We start from the raw sequence: 16062 nt of genomic DNA, 5'->3' as shown, positions 1-16062 counted from the left end.
ATTGCAAACCTTTCTTCTCATTTATTGAAAGGGAACACATAATAATTGTTGGTGTTCTTTTAAATTTTAACTGCCATGGTAAAATTACTCTGTGTTCTAAGAATTCCTCCCTGGCAGCTTGGGGTGGGGGTGGTTATTGGTTCATCTTCCCTATGGGCAGGAATTCAAAGTTTGTCCCCATTTGGGGAGGGGGAAGATGGGGACAGAAAGCCTGTGGCCCAGAGAATATAAGGGACTTAGAAAAAAATCACACAGACAGCCAGCACCAGAAGCTAGGGTATCTGATTCCCTTTCTAGCTGACCCTACTTTCTCTTTTGAAGGAGAATGCGAGATGAGGTTTAGTGGAATTTTACAAAAATGGCTTTAGGGGTAGACAGAATGAGGCGGGGGTGAGGCGATTCTGTTTTCAGCTGATGACTTCTTTTGCAGAATGGATTAAAAAACATGCTAAGAGCTGCTTCTTAATCTACCAAGTTTTGGCAAGAGATGAGTGATAGTGATTTGTGCCCATTTGGAAAAAGAAGTCACCTGCTCTGATATATTGTACTATTGTATGGTTTTCAACAGATTAATTAGAGGAACATTAAGTAACCAACCATTCGATTAACTCTTGGGTTTAATGTTCACGATCCAAAGGGAGATTTTAAGAGGGCATAAAACTGCTGCCAAATACAGAAAGAACATTCAATATTCAATGGATATTTGTAAAGTACAGAGTACTGTGCTAGGCACTGGGTATGTGTGTGCATGGGGAAGGGAGACACAAAGTTTTGAAAAGAATTTATATTTCTCTAGCTTTTCTATCCTAGAAATGCAAACTCTTTCACATTAATTTAATTTAATTCAACACACATTTATCAAATGCCTACTACATGCAAATGTAGTACTAGCCCTAGTTTATCCACTGAATTAGATGGCACTTGATATAACAGCATGAGATGAATTAGCAACCTCACCTTCAATGTTAGTGTGCCCCAGGTCAGTCCATACTTATTTCCTTCTATCTGGAACAGAGGCTTTCTAAAACTTCCCCACTTTAGAAGGCCCAAGACAACTCAGACATCCTCCTCTACATACAGCCACTTTCAAGGAAGCTAATCCTCTCCCCTCAATGCCATGAAATAGAAGAACAGTGCTGTTATGGAGGAACCAACACAAAGGCCTTTACAATTAGATTTTATTTTATGGCATTGGCACATGGGGCAGCTAGATGGCATAACGGGTAGAGCACTAGGTCTGGAGTCAGTAAGATCTGAGTTCAAGTGTGGCCTCAGACACTTACTAGCTGTGTGATCTTGGGCAAGTCATTTAACCCTATTTGCCTCAGTTTTCTCATCTATAAAATGAGCTGGAGAAGGAAATGGCAAACTACTCTAACATCTTTGCCAAGAAAACAACACAATCACAAAGACTCAAGCACGACTAAACAAGACCAATCAGCACACTATTCATTTATGCGAGAAACAAAAGCAGACACCATCATTTGGAAGCAACACAACAAGAGATCATAGAGAAGCTAGCTGCCTGGTGTGGTAGATAAGTCACTGGACCTGGGCTCAAATCCTACTGCTGACACTTTCTAACTTGGTGATCTTGAGCCAAGAAACCCTGGACTTGCATGTCAGCTCTACCACTTACTGGTGATCTGACCTTGTCACAAGTCACTTGTCCTCCCAGGAATGATGTGATTGGACTAGATATCTTCTGACATCCTGCAAATACATGATGTTCCCTCTGACTTAGCCACACTGTTATTAAGCTTATACCACCAAGGAGATCAAAGAAGGAGAGAAAGGGCCCATATACATAAGCACAAAAATATTTATGGCAGCTTTTTGTAGTAGCAAAGAACTGCTAACTAAGATGGTATTCCATCAAGGGGGAATGGTTGAACAAGTTATGGTATAAGAATGTAATGGAGTGCTCGAAGACAAGAAGAAAAGAGACAGCTTTAGGCAAATCTGGGAAGACTTGTTATGAACTGATGCAGAGTAAAGTGGGCAGAACCTGGAGAATAATTTCTATAATAACAACAAAATTATAAAAACAAACACTTGTTTAAAAGACTTAATTCTGATCAACCCAATGGCCTTCCTTTTAAAAGTCTGACTTCTATGGATGTACTAAGGCACAGAATGGGGACGCTTGTGAGAAAAAGGCACATGGTCCTGTAGCCTGAGACACATATAATGTGGAAAAGGGGAACATGTTGTTCCTCAAAGAATATCTTTCCTTGCCTGCTCTGGGGAAAAGAATGTCCCCTGATTCTGCAAGATCTGAATAGCCCAGAGGCCTCTGCTCTGCACTCATGGGACTCCTAGGGGAGGGATGGTTGCTTTCCATTCTTACTCCCAATTACACATTTTGGAAACAAGTTTTCTGACCATCTCCTTCCAACTGCCTCTGCCAATGAGTCCTTGGAATCTCATGGAAAAAAGGGTTAACCATAAAAATGACCCTCCCTTCAAAGCGGACAGATGGTCACTCTGCGCTGCATGGGGCCCCAGCCCAAGAACGCCAATGGAAGTACATCAAGGAAGCTCTGTGCTAAGGGGCCACTCCCTGCCAGGTTGGCTGAGGAAAAACAGAAATTTCATAGCTACTTTATATTTATGGGTTACTGGGTATTGGATCCCAGACAGGTCATAAACCTCTAACAAGAATTCAAACAGAATCCTAATGAATAGTATTCATACAGTCAGGGCCTCCTGGGGCCAGCCCAGTGGCACACATATTGCTAAACACCGTCACAAAAAACACCTGGAAAGACTAGAAGGGCTAGGGCAGAAATCTCCCAGCTGAGGCCACTATGATTATGAATTCTCTGTGTTCTTTCTAAGAACCTGGTTTCGATGACCCTGTCAGCTTCCCCTGCTTAGGGCCCAAGCAGAACAGGAGCAGCTCCACTCTGGATCCTGACCCCTTTGACACTAATTGATAATAATTAATGGAAATTCTCTAAGACAGTAAGTTAAAAAGAAGGTACAAGATCTTCATTTGGTAGAGAAAGTTCCATACCAGGAGGTCCCTATACTGTTTAGATTATAGGTTCAGCCCCCCAAAAAATAATTACTAGCCTACATTAATAGGGATCTTTAAAGCTTGTAAAGCATCTTACGTGTAGTCTCATTAATCCTGACAGACAGGTGTTATAAATATTATTATTACCATTTTACAGATAAGAAAACCAAAGCTTGGAAACAGAAAGTGGTTTTCCCAAAGTCTCATAAGTAGTAAATGGCAGGGCTGAGACTTGAACCCCCTGACTCCTAATCCAGGCCTCTTTCTATCCATTACATCAGGCTACCTCTATGCCATGTGTCTCCAGATGGAGGAGCAAAGAGACGACAACCTCAGCACTTCCTTGTGCCATGGGATGTACCATGTCCCCCCAGAGATCTACACTACCCCAAGGCACTGTCAAGCCCTTGGGCCAGTGACTGTCAGACACAGGCTCTCAGTTTTCCTAACAGTGAGATGGCTTAGTTATGAATCTTGGCCTTAAGTACTGGGAATGTGGCAGGTGCAGGGAAAAGAAAATTGACCTGAAAATCAGGAAGCCTGTGCTTGGATCTTGGATCTGTTACTTTATCAATAATAACTCATTTAAATATAGCACTGGAAGTTTAACAAAGTGCTTTCCTCACTACATCCCTGTAAGATGGATATTTTACACCTTATTTTACAGGAGAGGAAACTGAGGCTGAGAGGTGGTCAGACAGCTAGTAAATGGCCATAATCAAGACTCAACTATAGCTCTCCTGACTCAAAGTTCAATGCTCTTACTCCTATGCTATCTATCTATCTATCTATCTATCTATCTATCTATCTATCTATCTATCTATCTATCTATATGTATACATATAGTATAATTAATTAATTAACCACTTTCTGCCCCTGGGTCCCACTGCCCCCACCAGTAAAATGAGCCTACATGACCTTTAAGGACTCTTCCAGTTCTAAAATGGTCACTTTTCTAAGGTCTTTTATTGAGTGTTTATGTCCTAATTGTTCTCTTTCCAATATTTGGGTTTTTTTTCCGTTTTACTCCGGCTCCCATTTTAGCTGATAAGCAGCATCAGATCTGGGCTCAAGATAACTTGCCAGGTATTTATTAAGCACCTAATGTGTACACAGCATTGTACTAGCACAGATATAAAAGCAGAAAAAAGCTTGGTGTCTACCTTGGAGAAGCTGATAGCCCTGATAGCCCAGCAGTCCTGATTCTCTCTCTTTACTCCTGCTACTGGCTTAGCCAAAAGGACTACTGATGAGAAGTTAGGATTTCATTTTGAAAGGTCTGATGAATTTGGGGGGTAGATAACCAGGGTTTAAGTCCCAGCTCCGGCACTTACTGTTTGACCGTGACCAATCAATCAACAAGTATTTATCAAATACCTACTGCGCACCAGTCACTATGGAAGTATCTATTATGTGCCAGCCACTAAGCCAACTGGGGAGACAAAGGGGGAAAAAAAGCAAAAAATAGTCCCTGCCCTCAAGGACCTTACACTTTAATGAGGGAAATAGCAAGTATATAAATAATTAATACAAGATACACAGAGTACAAATGAATGCATAAATGAAAAAGTATTTCTCAGGTATTTTTTCAAGTGCAAAGAACCATGCACTAAGCACTAAGGAGATAGTCTCTGCTCTCACATTCTAATAGGGAGATGATACATTTAAGAGGGCTGAGCTCTAAGCCCGAGTAGATCAAAGGTAGCCTTAGTTGGGACAGCAACAGCAGCCCAAAGTGAGAGGTGAGAGGACTCAGATAGAAGCTTGGGCTTAAGCTGAGTCATGGAGGGAGAAAGTAATTCTCAGAAGGGGAGACAAGGATCTGGCATTGTAGGCAAGGGAGACGGCCCTCTACAAAGGCACTGAGCAGCAGACTGAGCATCCTGTTAGAAGAACAGCAAGAAAGCTGGATCATAGAGTGTGTGGAGGATAGTAATGCATAAGAAGACTGGGAAAACAGGAAGGGTCCCATTATGTAGAGCTTTAAATGGCAAACAGAGGAATTTGTTTTTGATCCTTGAAGCAATAGGACCTCAACTTTCTCATCTGTGGAATAAGGAATTGGATCTCATAGGTTATTAACCTGGAATTCAAGAACTTTTAAAAAAATATGTATTTTAATAACTGTATTTCAGTGTATTTATTTTCCTTTGTAATTCTATGTATTTTATTTTATGCATTTAAAAGTATTATCCTGTGAAGGGCTCCATAGGCTTCACCAGATTGCCAAGGGGGTCTATGACACCAAAAAAAGTTAAGTGTCTTTGATCTGAATGACCTTCAAGGTCCCTTTGACCTCTATGCTTATGATCCTATGGGACAACAACAGATGATGGGGAAGGGGAAGAAAGGTCAGGGCAATGAAGAACCGTCTTCTCATTTGTAATCTTGCACCCATTTTAAGGATTCTCTATTATCAATTAATCAAAAAGTATTTATTAAGTGCCTACTATGTATCAGGCACTGTGCTAAACACTGGAGATACAAAGAGGCAAAAGACAGTCCCTACCTTCAAGGAGACCCTGAGTAACATGAGGAACCCAGTAGTTCCCAGTTCCCCTGAAGGAGTCACATAGCCCATTTGTTAGTTTTATGGAACCATTCACAGCACTGAAACATTGAGGGGTTGAGAATAGGGAGAGGGGACAGACTGTAGAAAAACCACATGGGGCCAGTGGGTCTAGAAACTCAGCACAGGTCAGTTTGGATGAATAGCATCATTGTTCCAGCTGAGGAATGTGAAATATCTATACAGATTTTACAAATCAAACATTCACTCCTAGCCCACCCTGAGCAAACTCAGTATGGGCAGGGTGAATGGGGGAAGAGGAAGGGGTTGAGGTAGGGTTGATTTGGTAAGTGGCCAACTAAGGAAGTCATTTCAAGGCTACCTGTGGCACAAGTATCTACTCCCCCTGACCTGTTGGAAAAGAGTTTGGCCATAGCTCTGTGTTCCTTTGCTTCAGGCAAAATGGGTGGGGGAGAAGGGAAGGAAATGGGTTTGTCCATAATTTGTGTTTTAATGAGTGCCTCATTTGAAGGGTCTTGACCTTCTCTGCCACCATGCTTTGCCCTCCCAAAAATACTGGGGAAATGATGAAATTAGGTTATCTTCATGGAATATTCCATGAGATATAATCATTCCCTGCCAGACCAAATCAGACTGTGTCTCCTACTGTCCTACCATATCTAGGTTAAATGGACATCAAGGGCAGTCTTGGAGGAGGGAAAGATATCACAGCTAAGCTACCTGCAGCTGGAGGTGGGTATGTGGAAAGGATCCGGGGGGGTGCACTGTGGCCACCTCCAATCACACCTACACGAACTGCCTAATGATGACTGGAGGCAAAGTCTTGTGGTTGATTGTATGTACATATGCCAGCCTCACATAATATATTTTTTTTAATTTGGTGCAGTAGTAAACCCCTTGAAGGCAATTACCATGTCTTTTGCTCCTTTGTATCTATGACAGATACAGTACAGAGCTTTGTACATGGGAGGTACTCAGTACTTGGCCATCTTAGAATGGCCTCGTGGACCTTAGCTGAACCACACTCTCCCTTCCCACCAACATAAGAACCCCCTACAGAAAATCCAACACATAGCCAGTCAGCCTTCGCTAAAGCGCTACCCCTGCAAGTGAGCTCATAATTTCCCTAAGGCATCCCCAGTCTATGATTGGACAGTTTTGATCATTAGAAGGTTCTTCCTTATCTACTGAGCTGAAATCTGCTTCTGTGAACCTTCTACACACTCGTCCTAGTCCGGTCTGCTGAGGCTACATAGAATAAGTCTGCTTTCTTCCTTCTACACAATGAATTCCCCCCGTCCCCAGTTGTCTGAGCTCTGTACTAAGCAACCTCTTCATAAAGATACATGGTGACGTCTTCCAGCAGATAATGAGATATCTCAAATGATATAATGTATGTGAAAGCATAGAGCTTAGCACAGTGTCCGGCATATTTGTACTTAATAAATCCTCGTAGACTGATGTTATATAAATATAAGATAGTTTTCAGAGCAGTGTGGCATGGCTGACAGGAAGACCTGAGTTTAAGTTCTAAGTTGGGCAAATACTGACTTGTGACCCTGATACTCTTCTAGCCATGGCCATTCCTTGATTCAATCCAAGCTGTGGTTAAAGTCTACTTGGAGAAACTGTCATCTCCATCTCATGCTGCTGGGGACTTTCCATCCACTTGGACCCTGAATCCTTTCCAAATGTCCTCTACATGCTAGTAGGAAGAGTTAAGGACACCTTTTGTTTAATGATGATTGTTTTTTTTTAATTAATCAGATATTTACTAGGCAAATTCTGATGACAGAAATTGAAGAGAAATTCAGAAGCCTCTTGATGAGGGTGGAAGAGAAGAGTGTAAAAGATGACTTGAAAGTTAACATAAAATAAATGAAGATCTCGGCAATTGGTCCCATCACTTCCTAGCAAATAGAGGCAGAAGAAATGAAAGCAGTGTCAGGTTTTATATTCTTGAGCTCAAAGATTACTGCAGATGGCGACTGTAACCATAAAATTAAAAGTTGCTTGGGCTTGCACCTTGGAAAGAAAACTACGGCAAATCTGGACAGCATACTAAAAAGCAGAGACATCACCTTGCTGACAAAGGTCTGTATAGTCAAAGCTATGGTCTTTCCAGGAGCAAGGCATGGCTGTGACAGTTGGACTATGGGGAAAGCTGAGTGCCACAGAATCAGTGCTTTCAAACTGTGGCATTGGAGAAGACTTCTGAGAGTCCCTTGGATAGCAAGGAGATCAAATCAGTCAATACTTAAAGAAATTAATTCAGGCTATGCCCTAGAAGGTCTAATACTGAAGTGGAAGCTTAAATACTTTGGCCACATAATGAGAAGATGGGACTTTTGGGAAAAGACCCTGATGGTCAGAAAGATTGAAGGCAAAAAGAAAAGGGGCGACAGAGGGTGAGGTGGATAGAGAGTATCATGGAAACAATGACCATGAAATGGACCAGACTCTGACAGATAGTGGAGAATAGAGGGTCCTGGAGTGCTATGGTCCATGGAATCATGAAGAGTTGGACAAAACTGAACAACAATACTAGGCAAAATCTGAGTTCAAATCCAATCTCAGGCACGTACTAGTTGTATGACCCTGGGCAAGTCACAACCTCTCTCACCTTCAGTTTCCTCCTCCGTAAAATGGTGGTAACAGCATCAATTTCACAGGAATGTTGGGAGGATCAAATAAGATAATATCTATAAAACACTGTGCAAACCTTATTTTTGCTTTTGTCATGGGATATTTGTTTCCTGTGTGCCTATTACTACTGTGACATTAAACTAAATCAAATTATTTCTTTTTAAAATTTATTCTAATAGGGAAAAAAATCAAGGCATCTACAGACCTTCTAAATTCCCAGTTTTCCTACAGAACATGTTTAAATAACATTGGAATTATTTCAAAATTCCCAACTGCTCTTTCTCCCCACTTCTAGCCCTCCAACCCAGCCCCAAACGGAGGCAAACTGGCTAGGTGCTACATTGTAGGCCTCCCTCCTCCCCTCCATGTCCAGGATTTTCCATTCAAGGATAATTTCTCCAGGGCCTCTGGATGTCAGCTCCTAGAAACTCTTTCTCTTTTGCAGACCTGAGAATAATGCCTTATAGGGCTTCTCTAGGAGGCTTTAGGTCAAGGAAAATAGAGAACATGTGAGAGTTGGGAAACAAATACGCAGCTTTTCTCTATCCTGGCTTCACCCAAAGTTTGTCTTGCCTAAATACTGGGAGGGCTTCATCCCTTTACCTCAGAGAGATTTTACTTTTCAGGGATCAGTGAGCCTGGTTGAAAGTGAAGGAGATAACACAGTCTGGATCCAGCCACAAATATCTCCAGGGCCAGGTCTATGTTTTCCCTGGCACGGGGGCAAGCATAGTCTGGATAAATGAATCATCACAGATCCTCCTCATAGCCAGTAGTCACTTCCTCTCCTACCTAGGCCTTTGCTACAACCTTCAACAAAGTCATAGCCGCTAGGTGACCAGCCTGGACTGTTTTCCAAACTTGCCCCGACATTCCTTGCTTCCACAATTCACACAAGCCATCTCACAAGCCTGAAATGCTCTCTCTTCTCATCTCTGTCCTTCTCAATCCTCATCTTCCTTCAAAGCTCAGCTCAGCAACCTCCTCCTTCCCAAAGCCTTCCTTCATCTCGGGGCCCCCTGGCTCCCAATCATCCGTTCTCTCTGCCTCCTTGATCTTCCTTATCCTCTACTTACTTGTGTATGTGTTTTCTTAGTAAAACGTAAGCTCTCTGAAGTCAGGGTCTGTTTCATTTTTGTCTCTGTATCCCCAGTGCTTAACGCAGTGCCTGGAGCATAACATCAGATATCAAATGGAACTGAAATGAACTTGGAGACCTTCGCTTAGGTCTGGCCTCTGCCCTTTCCTAGACCTGTGGCCACAAAAAAGTAATTTCACTCCCTTCCAGTCCATGTCCTAATCTATAAACATGCAGCTAAGGGTCTACTTGCTTGTGGGGTTGTTGTGAGAATCACATGAGATCATGTATGTGAAAGTACCAGTAAGCACTTAGCCGTGCTGGTATACAGGAGGCACTTAATAAATGCTTACTGACTGACAGTATATAAATACAGGATATTTTTCTTTTAAAAATTTCTTTTTTTGCTTTTTGGAGGGGGGGAGTGGGGCAATTGGGGTTAAATGACTTGCCCAAGGTCACACAGCTTGTGTGTGTGTATGTGTGTGTGTGTGTGTGTGTGTGTGTGTACTGAGTGTCTAAGGTCAGATTTGAACTCGGGTCCTCCTGACTCCAGGGCCAGTGCTCTATTCACTGCACCACCTAGCCACCCCAAAATAGGATATTTTTCAAGGCAGTGTGGCATAGTTGATAGGAATCTGGCCTCAAAATCAGGAAGACCTTGGGTTTAAGTTCTAAGTTGGGCACATCCTGGCTGTAGGACCCTGGGTAAGTCATTTAAACTCTCTGTGCCTCTGGACAGCTCTCTAAGGCTATAAGTTATAGAAAAGGTGACAACTTGTACATGGAAGTTCTGTACACCAACAAAATCAAAGGTCTAATTCTTATTCCTGGTCCCTATTATTCACCACTGACTAGAATCAGGAGATGAAGTAGTCCCAGTTTTTTCCATTTACTAACAGTGTAACAAATTATATGTAATAATAATATATAATAAAATGCAATAATTATGTGTAATAAATTATTTCACTTGAATGGGCCTCAGTTTCCTTATGTGCAAATTAGGAATACTACCTCTATTTTATTGATCTAATATAGTATAAGATGGGGGATGAATTCTGTGAGCTGTAAAAATTCTATATTCACGTAAGGTGTGTGTTATCATTATTCTCATCAACAATAGCATCAGCATCCTAATTTGGGGGCCTATTACTAAAAGGAGATTAAAACCAGCAGTGAAAAGGAGGAGGAAGAGAAGGGAAGCAACTGGGGAATCCAGATGTTAAATGGATAATCAGGTCTTGAGTCCTTGAGACCTAGCTCAAGGCTGGGCTGATCTAGTTCAGGGGTGGATTTGTTCTGTAAAATTTGGATTCAGTCAAAACACTGCACGTAAGGATCTATAAAGCCACATGTGGCTTCAAGGACACAGGTCCCCCACCCTTATACTAGTTTAAGGGAGTGAAATTAGAAAGAAAGTCAATGACATACCTGCTCACCCATTCTTCCAGGCCGACCTGAGTTTCCTGGTTCACCCTGCAATGAGACCAGGAGCAAAATCACCAGGGGATTGGAGAAGGAAGGTGTCACTGGTGTCAAAATCTGGACTGTGGTTCCCAAGCTCATGTCCATTTCTGATTTCTCCATGGAAAACTCTGATGCAGGGCTCAGGAGAACTTTTCAGTCAATCTTTCCAGAGTTATGGAATATGCTGCCTCATCCAAGGGGCTCTATTCTGTAAAAGGCTCTACCTCTCAATACTTTGTCATTTTAGACAAGAGTGAGCTTGGTCACAGGCCATCATAGAAGGAAGTGTTAGACTACAGAAGAAAATTTGCAGAAGAAGAAGGAACAGAATAGGCCAGTGAAAAGAAAACTAAGAATTGATTGTGTCTAGAGCCAGTGAGGTAGCTCAAAGGATAGAGTGCTGGGCCTGGAGTCAGAAAGATCTGAGTTCAGATCTGGCCTTAGACAGTTAACTGACTGCATGCCCCCGAACAAGTTATTTAACCCCCATCTCCCTCAGTTTACTTAACTATAAACTGTGGATAATAACAGCATTTTATATATATACCCTATCTACCAGGGTTGCTGTGAGGATTCGGCGAGATAATATTTGTAAAGCTCTTATCAGAATATCTGGCACATAGTAAGTATTATATAAATGTGCATTCCCTTCCCAGTATTTGATCACCATTTCCAAGGGAAAGCAAGAAATAAGGGACAGCCTCTGAGTCAGAGATCACTGAATTTTAAGTTTAGAGCTGAGATGGTTAATTAACTCGCCCAAGACCACACAGGTCTCAGTACTAGGTCTTCTGACTCTAAATTCAGTATCCTTTCCATTCTACCAGTTCCCACATTGTGTCTCAATGCCTCCTTCTACTTGGCCTGTGTCCACAATGACTATGTCTTATACATACAACTCCATGCACAAGACATGCTAATTCAAAGCATGGTCTGACTGACTCCAGAGCCCTGGGCATGAGCATTCCACCAGGACATCAGAAATGCCCCTTGGGGCAGCTCCACTAACCACCTATTGCAGGAATATGAACACCAACCCCTAGCGGGAAGCCACAGCTATCTTCTATGACTCAACCTCCATGGACGTCCTGTGAAGAAAACAGGACTTGGGAATTAGGAAGGTCAGATTTTAGGTCTGGCTTTAATTACCGTATGACTCCAGGCAACTGAATTCCCCTATCTGGACAATCTGCCTATGTAAAAGAAAGGTCTTGGGCCAAATGATGTTTAAGGTCCTTTTCAGCTATGACATTCTACTAATTTCTCAAACACCCATAAATAACTTTAATTAAAGCCATTATGAATTTATCTTGTCTGAATTGTTCATCCCTTCTTGGTCTTGCCTGACTGGGTCCCACAGCCTGGAGACCGAGTGGCTGTTACTTTAAGGCCCATAGCACATGGAGGGAAAATAAGAAACCTCAAGCTCCCTGTCCTCCCCCCACCTCCATTATATCCACAAGACCAGTGACATGGAAAGAGGCAAACAGAGAGGGGAAGCCACATGGGTTTGTAAAACAACATGTAATATGCTAAAGGCTCGTCATTCCTTCTGCCACAGAAACCAAGCCAAGATGCATAAAGAAGAAGGGTCCAAGCCTCTGTGGGGCTGCTGACCACAGGTTGGGCCTGGCAAGAGTTTTCCCGATCCCTTAGATTTAAAACTTGACTGGGCCAATTGCATTATTACCCATTCTCAATATTCCACACAAAATGCTTCATTTGCATATCCCTCTATCTCCCCCCAACAAACCATTTGTCACAGAGTTCAGGGTATAACTGTCTCCCCATCACAGCTTCCCATTGACATGAAAGGGAGCAGAAAGTAGAGGACAGGGACAGCAAATTACTCATGAGACCTGGTGCTTAACATTGAGGACAGTGAGAAAAACCAGGCCTGGCTCTGCCACTTACTAATAGCTATTTGACTGTGGGAAAACCTGTTGGCATCTCTGGGCCTCAGTTTCTTCAACTGTAAAATGGGAATAATAATCTCTGTCTTGCCTGCATCGCAGGGATATTGTGAGGATCGAATGAAATCCAGATGTAAAAGAGCTTTGTGGCCAAAGAGTAAAAGATATCCACCTGAGTTGTCATAATCCTTACTGTCATTTGTTAATATTATTTATATCTACATGGGCATGTAGGCCAGCACTTGGTTTCACAGGTAGCTCTGTACTGTTTGATTTCTCCATTGCTCAACCTATCTCCACCATCAGGTCCCTCTTCTCCAAGGCCCCATCCTCCAGCATCTCTAGTCTTGGTCAAACAGTCATTCTAAAATCCTTGTTACCTTGGAGCCGTCAGGGCCAGGCCTTCCTGGAAATCCTTTCCTGCCAAGCTGACCCTGAAAAACAAAGATGAGTTGAGAGGAGGACAAAGACAAGGAAAGAGGCATGACTGAAGTCCTCTAGTTACCAGGGGTACCTGGGAACAGCCCAGGCACATGAAGAGTGATAAGGGTTTGGGAACAGACCAGATTTTTAAAAAAACAAAACAGATTTTTAAAAAAAATCTATTGAGAGCAGGAACTTTTAAAAATATGTTTCTAAAATTATTTTTATTTATTTTTATAAATTTTGAATTGTAAATTCTCTCCTTCTTTTTAGCCCCTCCCCTATCCATTGAGAAGGTAAGCAATATGATACCCATCATACACATGAAGTCATACAGAACATATGTCCATACTAGCCAGAACAGACCCTTAACATGGGCAGTTAAGAGAGGGCTTACAAGGTCATAAACGGAAGCTATTCAAAACAGCTTTTTGTTGGTCTGGTAGAGGTACAATAACACAGTGGGAAAGGCCTTGGACAGGTGCTAATGGGTCCTACATTGTATTCCCAGTTTGACTATTTGACTTAGTCAAGCCTTGCTTGGATAAGTCATGGCACCTTCATGGGCCTAATTTCCTCATCTGTTGGATGGGGATCGTAATACATCATAATTCATCTCCAGCCACAAATTGTTGGGAGAATGAAGAGAAAGGGGATAGAGTGAATAAAGCTTTGTAAAAATGCAAATGGATTAGGAAGAGGGGTTGGACCTCTGATTTAATTGATATAGAGAACTCCCAAGCTGCCAGGAACACTGAGAAACTCAATGACTTGCCCAGGGTCCTAAAGCCAGTACGACTTGGAGGCAGGATGAAAAAGGGGCTGGAAAAAATAATAAAAGGTTATTTCCAGCGAGTAAGAGCACCAGCCCCAGAGTCGGGATGACCTGGGATCAAATCCGTGCTCAAACACTTAGCCCCCACCCAGAAACACCTGGCTGTGTAACCTTGAGCAAGTTACTTAACCCCAATTGCTTTAAAAAATAATAATAAAAGGTTATTTCAAAGATTAATTGGTTTGTGCAATTACTTGTCTGACCCAGAGAGCTAGATAAGATGATTAGTCAAGGTCTCCTCCAGGGATTATTGGCTAGGCCAAGGTAAAGGTTGGTGAACTTGGCATCCTGACACCAGTGACAGTTTTTCTAGCTTTTTCTTGTGCTCTTACAAACACTGACCAAGCCTATACCCAGGATATTTGCCTTCCCCTTTTCTTTTTTTTGTTTTTTTTTTAATTTTTAATTTTTTTTTTTTGCCTTCCCCTTTTCACCATGTCTAAGTTGGATCTACCAAAATCTCATGTGGTGCAGTGACTAGGACACTTACCTCTAAGCCAGGGGATCCTGGTGGCCCCATCGGTCCTTCATCTCCCTAAATACCAAGGGAGAGAAGAGGAAAAAGAAATGGAAAGCACAAAGTCAGGGAGTTCTACCAGCTTCACAATGACACAAACTTCCTGAGGAGTTTCCCTCTTTCCTTCCCCATGGTTACTGAGAAGCCCAATGAGAACAAGCTTGCAAAGTACTTGGAGCATCTCTACAGGGAAAGGTGGCATCAATTTATGGGTTAAGCTGCTGAGGGGCAATGGGTACTGGCTATTGTGTAGCTTCATCCTGACAACAATTAACTGGGATCTGAATAAAGAGTAACTCTAAAATAGCCCTAAAATGCATGGCGCAGTGAATAGAGCACCGGCCCTGGAGTCAGGAGGACCTGAGTTCAAATCCAACCCCCAACACTTAACACAAAACTAGCTATGAAACTAGCTGTGTGACCTTGGGCAAGTCACTTAACCCCAATTGCCCTCCAAAAAAAAAGCAAATAAATAAAATAGAGCTGGTGGCTCTAGAAGAATAATGAATCCAGGATACTTTTAGTCTCAGGAGAAAGAACTTGCACTATCTGATGGCCACTCCAGCTCCAATGTTATAGATTTCTATTGTAGATGAGATTGTTTATGAGTGAGCCTAGGATAAACCTCAATCTCGAGGGAGAATTATAGATCTCAGTGGATGGAAAGAACAGCAAACTTTCACTAGAAACATTTAGGTGAATGTTTCTGATTCTGCCTTTGCAGAGTCAATGTGCTAGACTCAAGTTCTACAGACCAAATCCATGGCTTTGAAGCTTGTGGTCTACCTGGCTACATAAAACATGCCTAACCCTGGCTGGTCATCTACAAATGAAGGTGTGGATAACTCAATGCAACACATCCTTACCAATGGAAAGGGGGAAAATATATCAAAACATATAATGCTGAGTAGGCAATAATACTGGGTAGAAAGTTTCAATGTGAAGGATATAACACTAAATAAAGAAAGGGCATCTAGGTTGCACAGTGGATAGAGTGCTGGACCTGGAGTCAGGAAGCCTTATCTTCCTGAGTTCAAATCCTCCCTTAGATATTTCCTAGCTGTGTGACCCTGGACAAATCACTTAACCCTGTTTGCCTCAGTTTCCTCATCTGTAAAATGAGCTGGAGGAGGAAATGGCAAACCACTCCAGTATCTTTGCCTAGAAAATTCCAAATGGGGTCATAAAGAGTTGGACATGACTGAACAACAAAAAGTACAGGCCACTGAGCTCAAAGTTGCAGAAGATATAAAGATAAAAATCCCTACCCTCAAAAACGGGACTGTATTTAAGAGTATCACCAAGGTTTGAAAAAGGAGAAAGGATATGCTGGAAAATGGACCCCTGATCCCTGTTTACAAGACAGCTATTTTATACAACTAAGCTACCAATGCTATTATAAAGTGTCAAGACCAGAGAAGAAATCTGCAGTGATAAAATTGCTGCCTTGAGAGTTCCCTTAGGTTTCAAAAAGGTTCTGGAATGTCCTAAACTTCCCCATGAATACTTGGGAAGAGGAAGGAATTTGAAGTCAGAGGACTTACCCCTGGCCCTACATACTACTCCCTACAAAGGCCTGGGCAAGCGACAGCCCGATGCCACGGAAAGTGCCATTTGGAGTGAATAGACCT

The 16062-nt window shown here is 42.2% G+C and overlaps 1 protein-coding gene across 1 annotated transcript in view; it reads right to left on the bottom strand.

Moving 5' to 3' along the window:
* The window catches only part of COL27A1 (collagen type XXVII alpha 1 chain), a 259247-nt gene that overhangs the window by 101682 nt on the left and 141503 nt on the right, over positions 1 to 16062 (bottom strand). Inside the window, exons 22-24 of the mRNA XM_069062697.1 lie at positions 14405 to 14449; positions 13037 to 13090; positions 10708 to 10752 (exon numbers count right to left, since the gene is read on the bottom strand). Coding sequence (XP_068918798.1) covers positions 10708 to 10752; positions 13037 to 13090; positions 14405 to 14449 — 144 coding nt within the window. The remainder of the gene's footprint in view (positions 1 to 10707; positions 10753 to 13036; positions 13091 to 14404; positions 14450 to 16062) is intronic.

The sequence above is a fragment of the Petaurus breviceps genome, unplaced genomic scaffold (assembly GCF_028583685.1).
Source record: "Petaurus breviceps papuanus isolate PSGF00001 unplaced genomic scaffold, PetGlider_PUasm1.0 90503, whole genome shotgun sequence".
NCBI lineage: Eukaryota > Metazoa > Chordata > Mammalia > Diprotodontia > Petauridae > Petaurus > Petaurus breviceps.
This window is presented reverse-complemented; position numbering and strand designations above follow the sequence as displayed.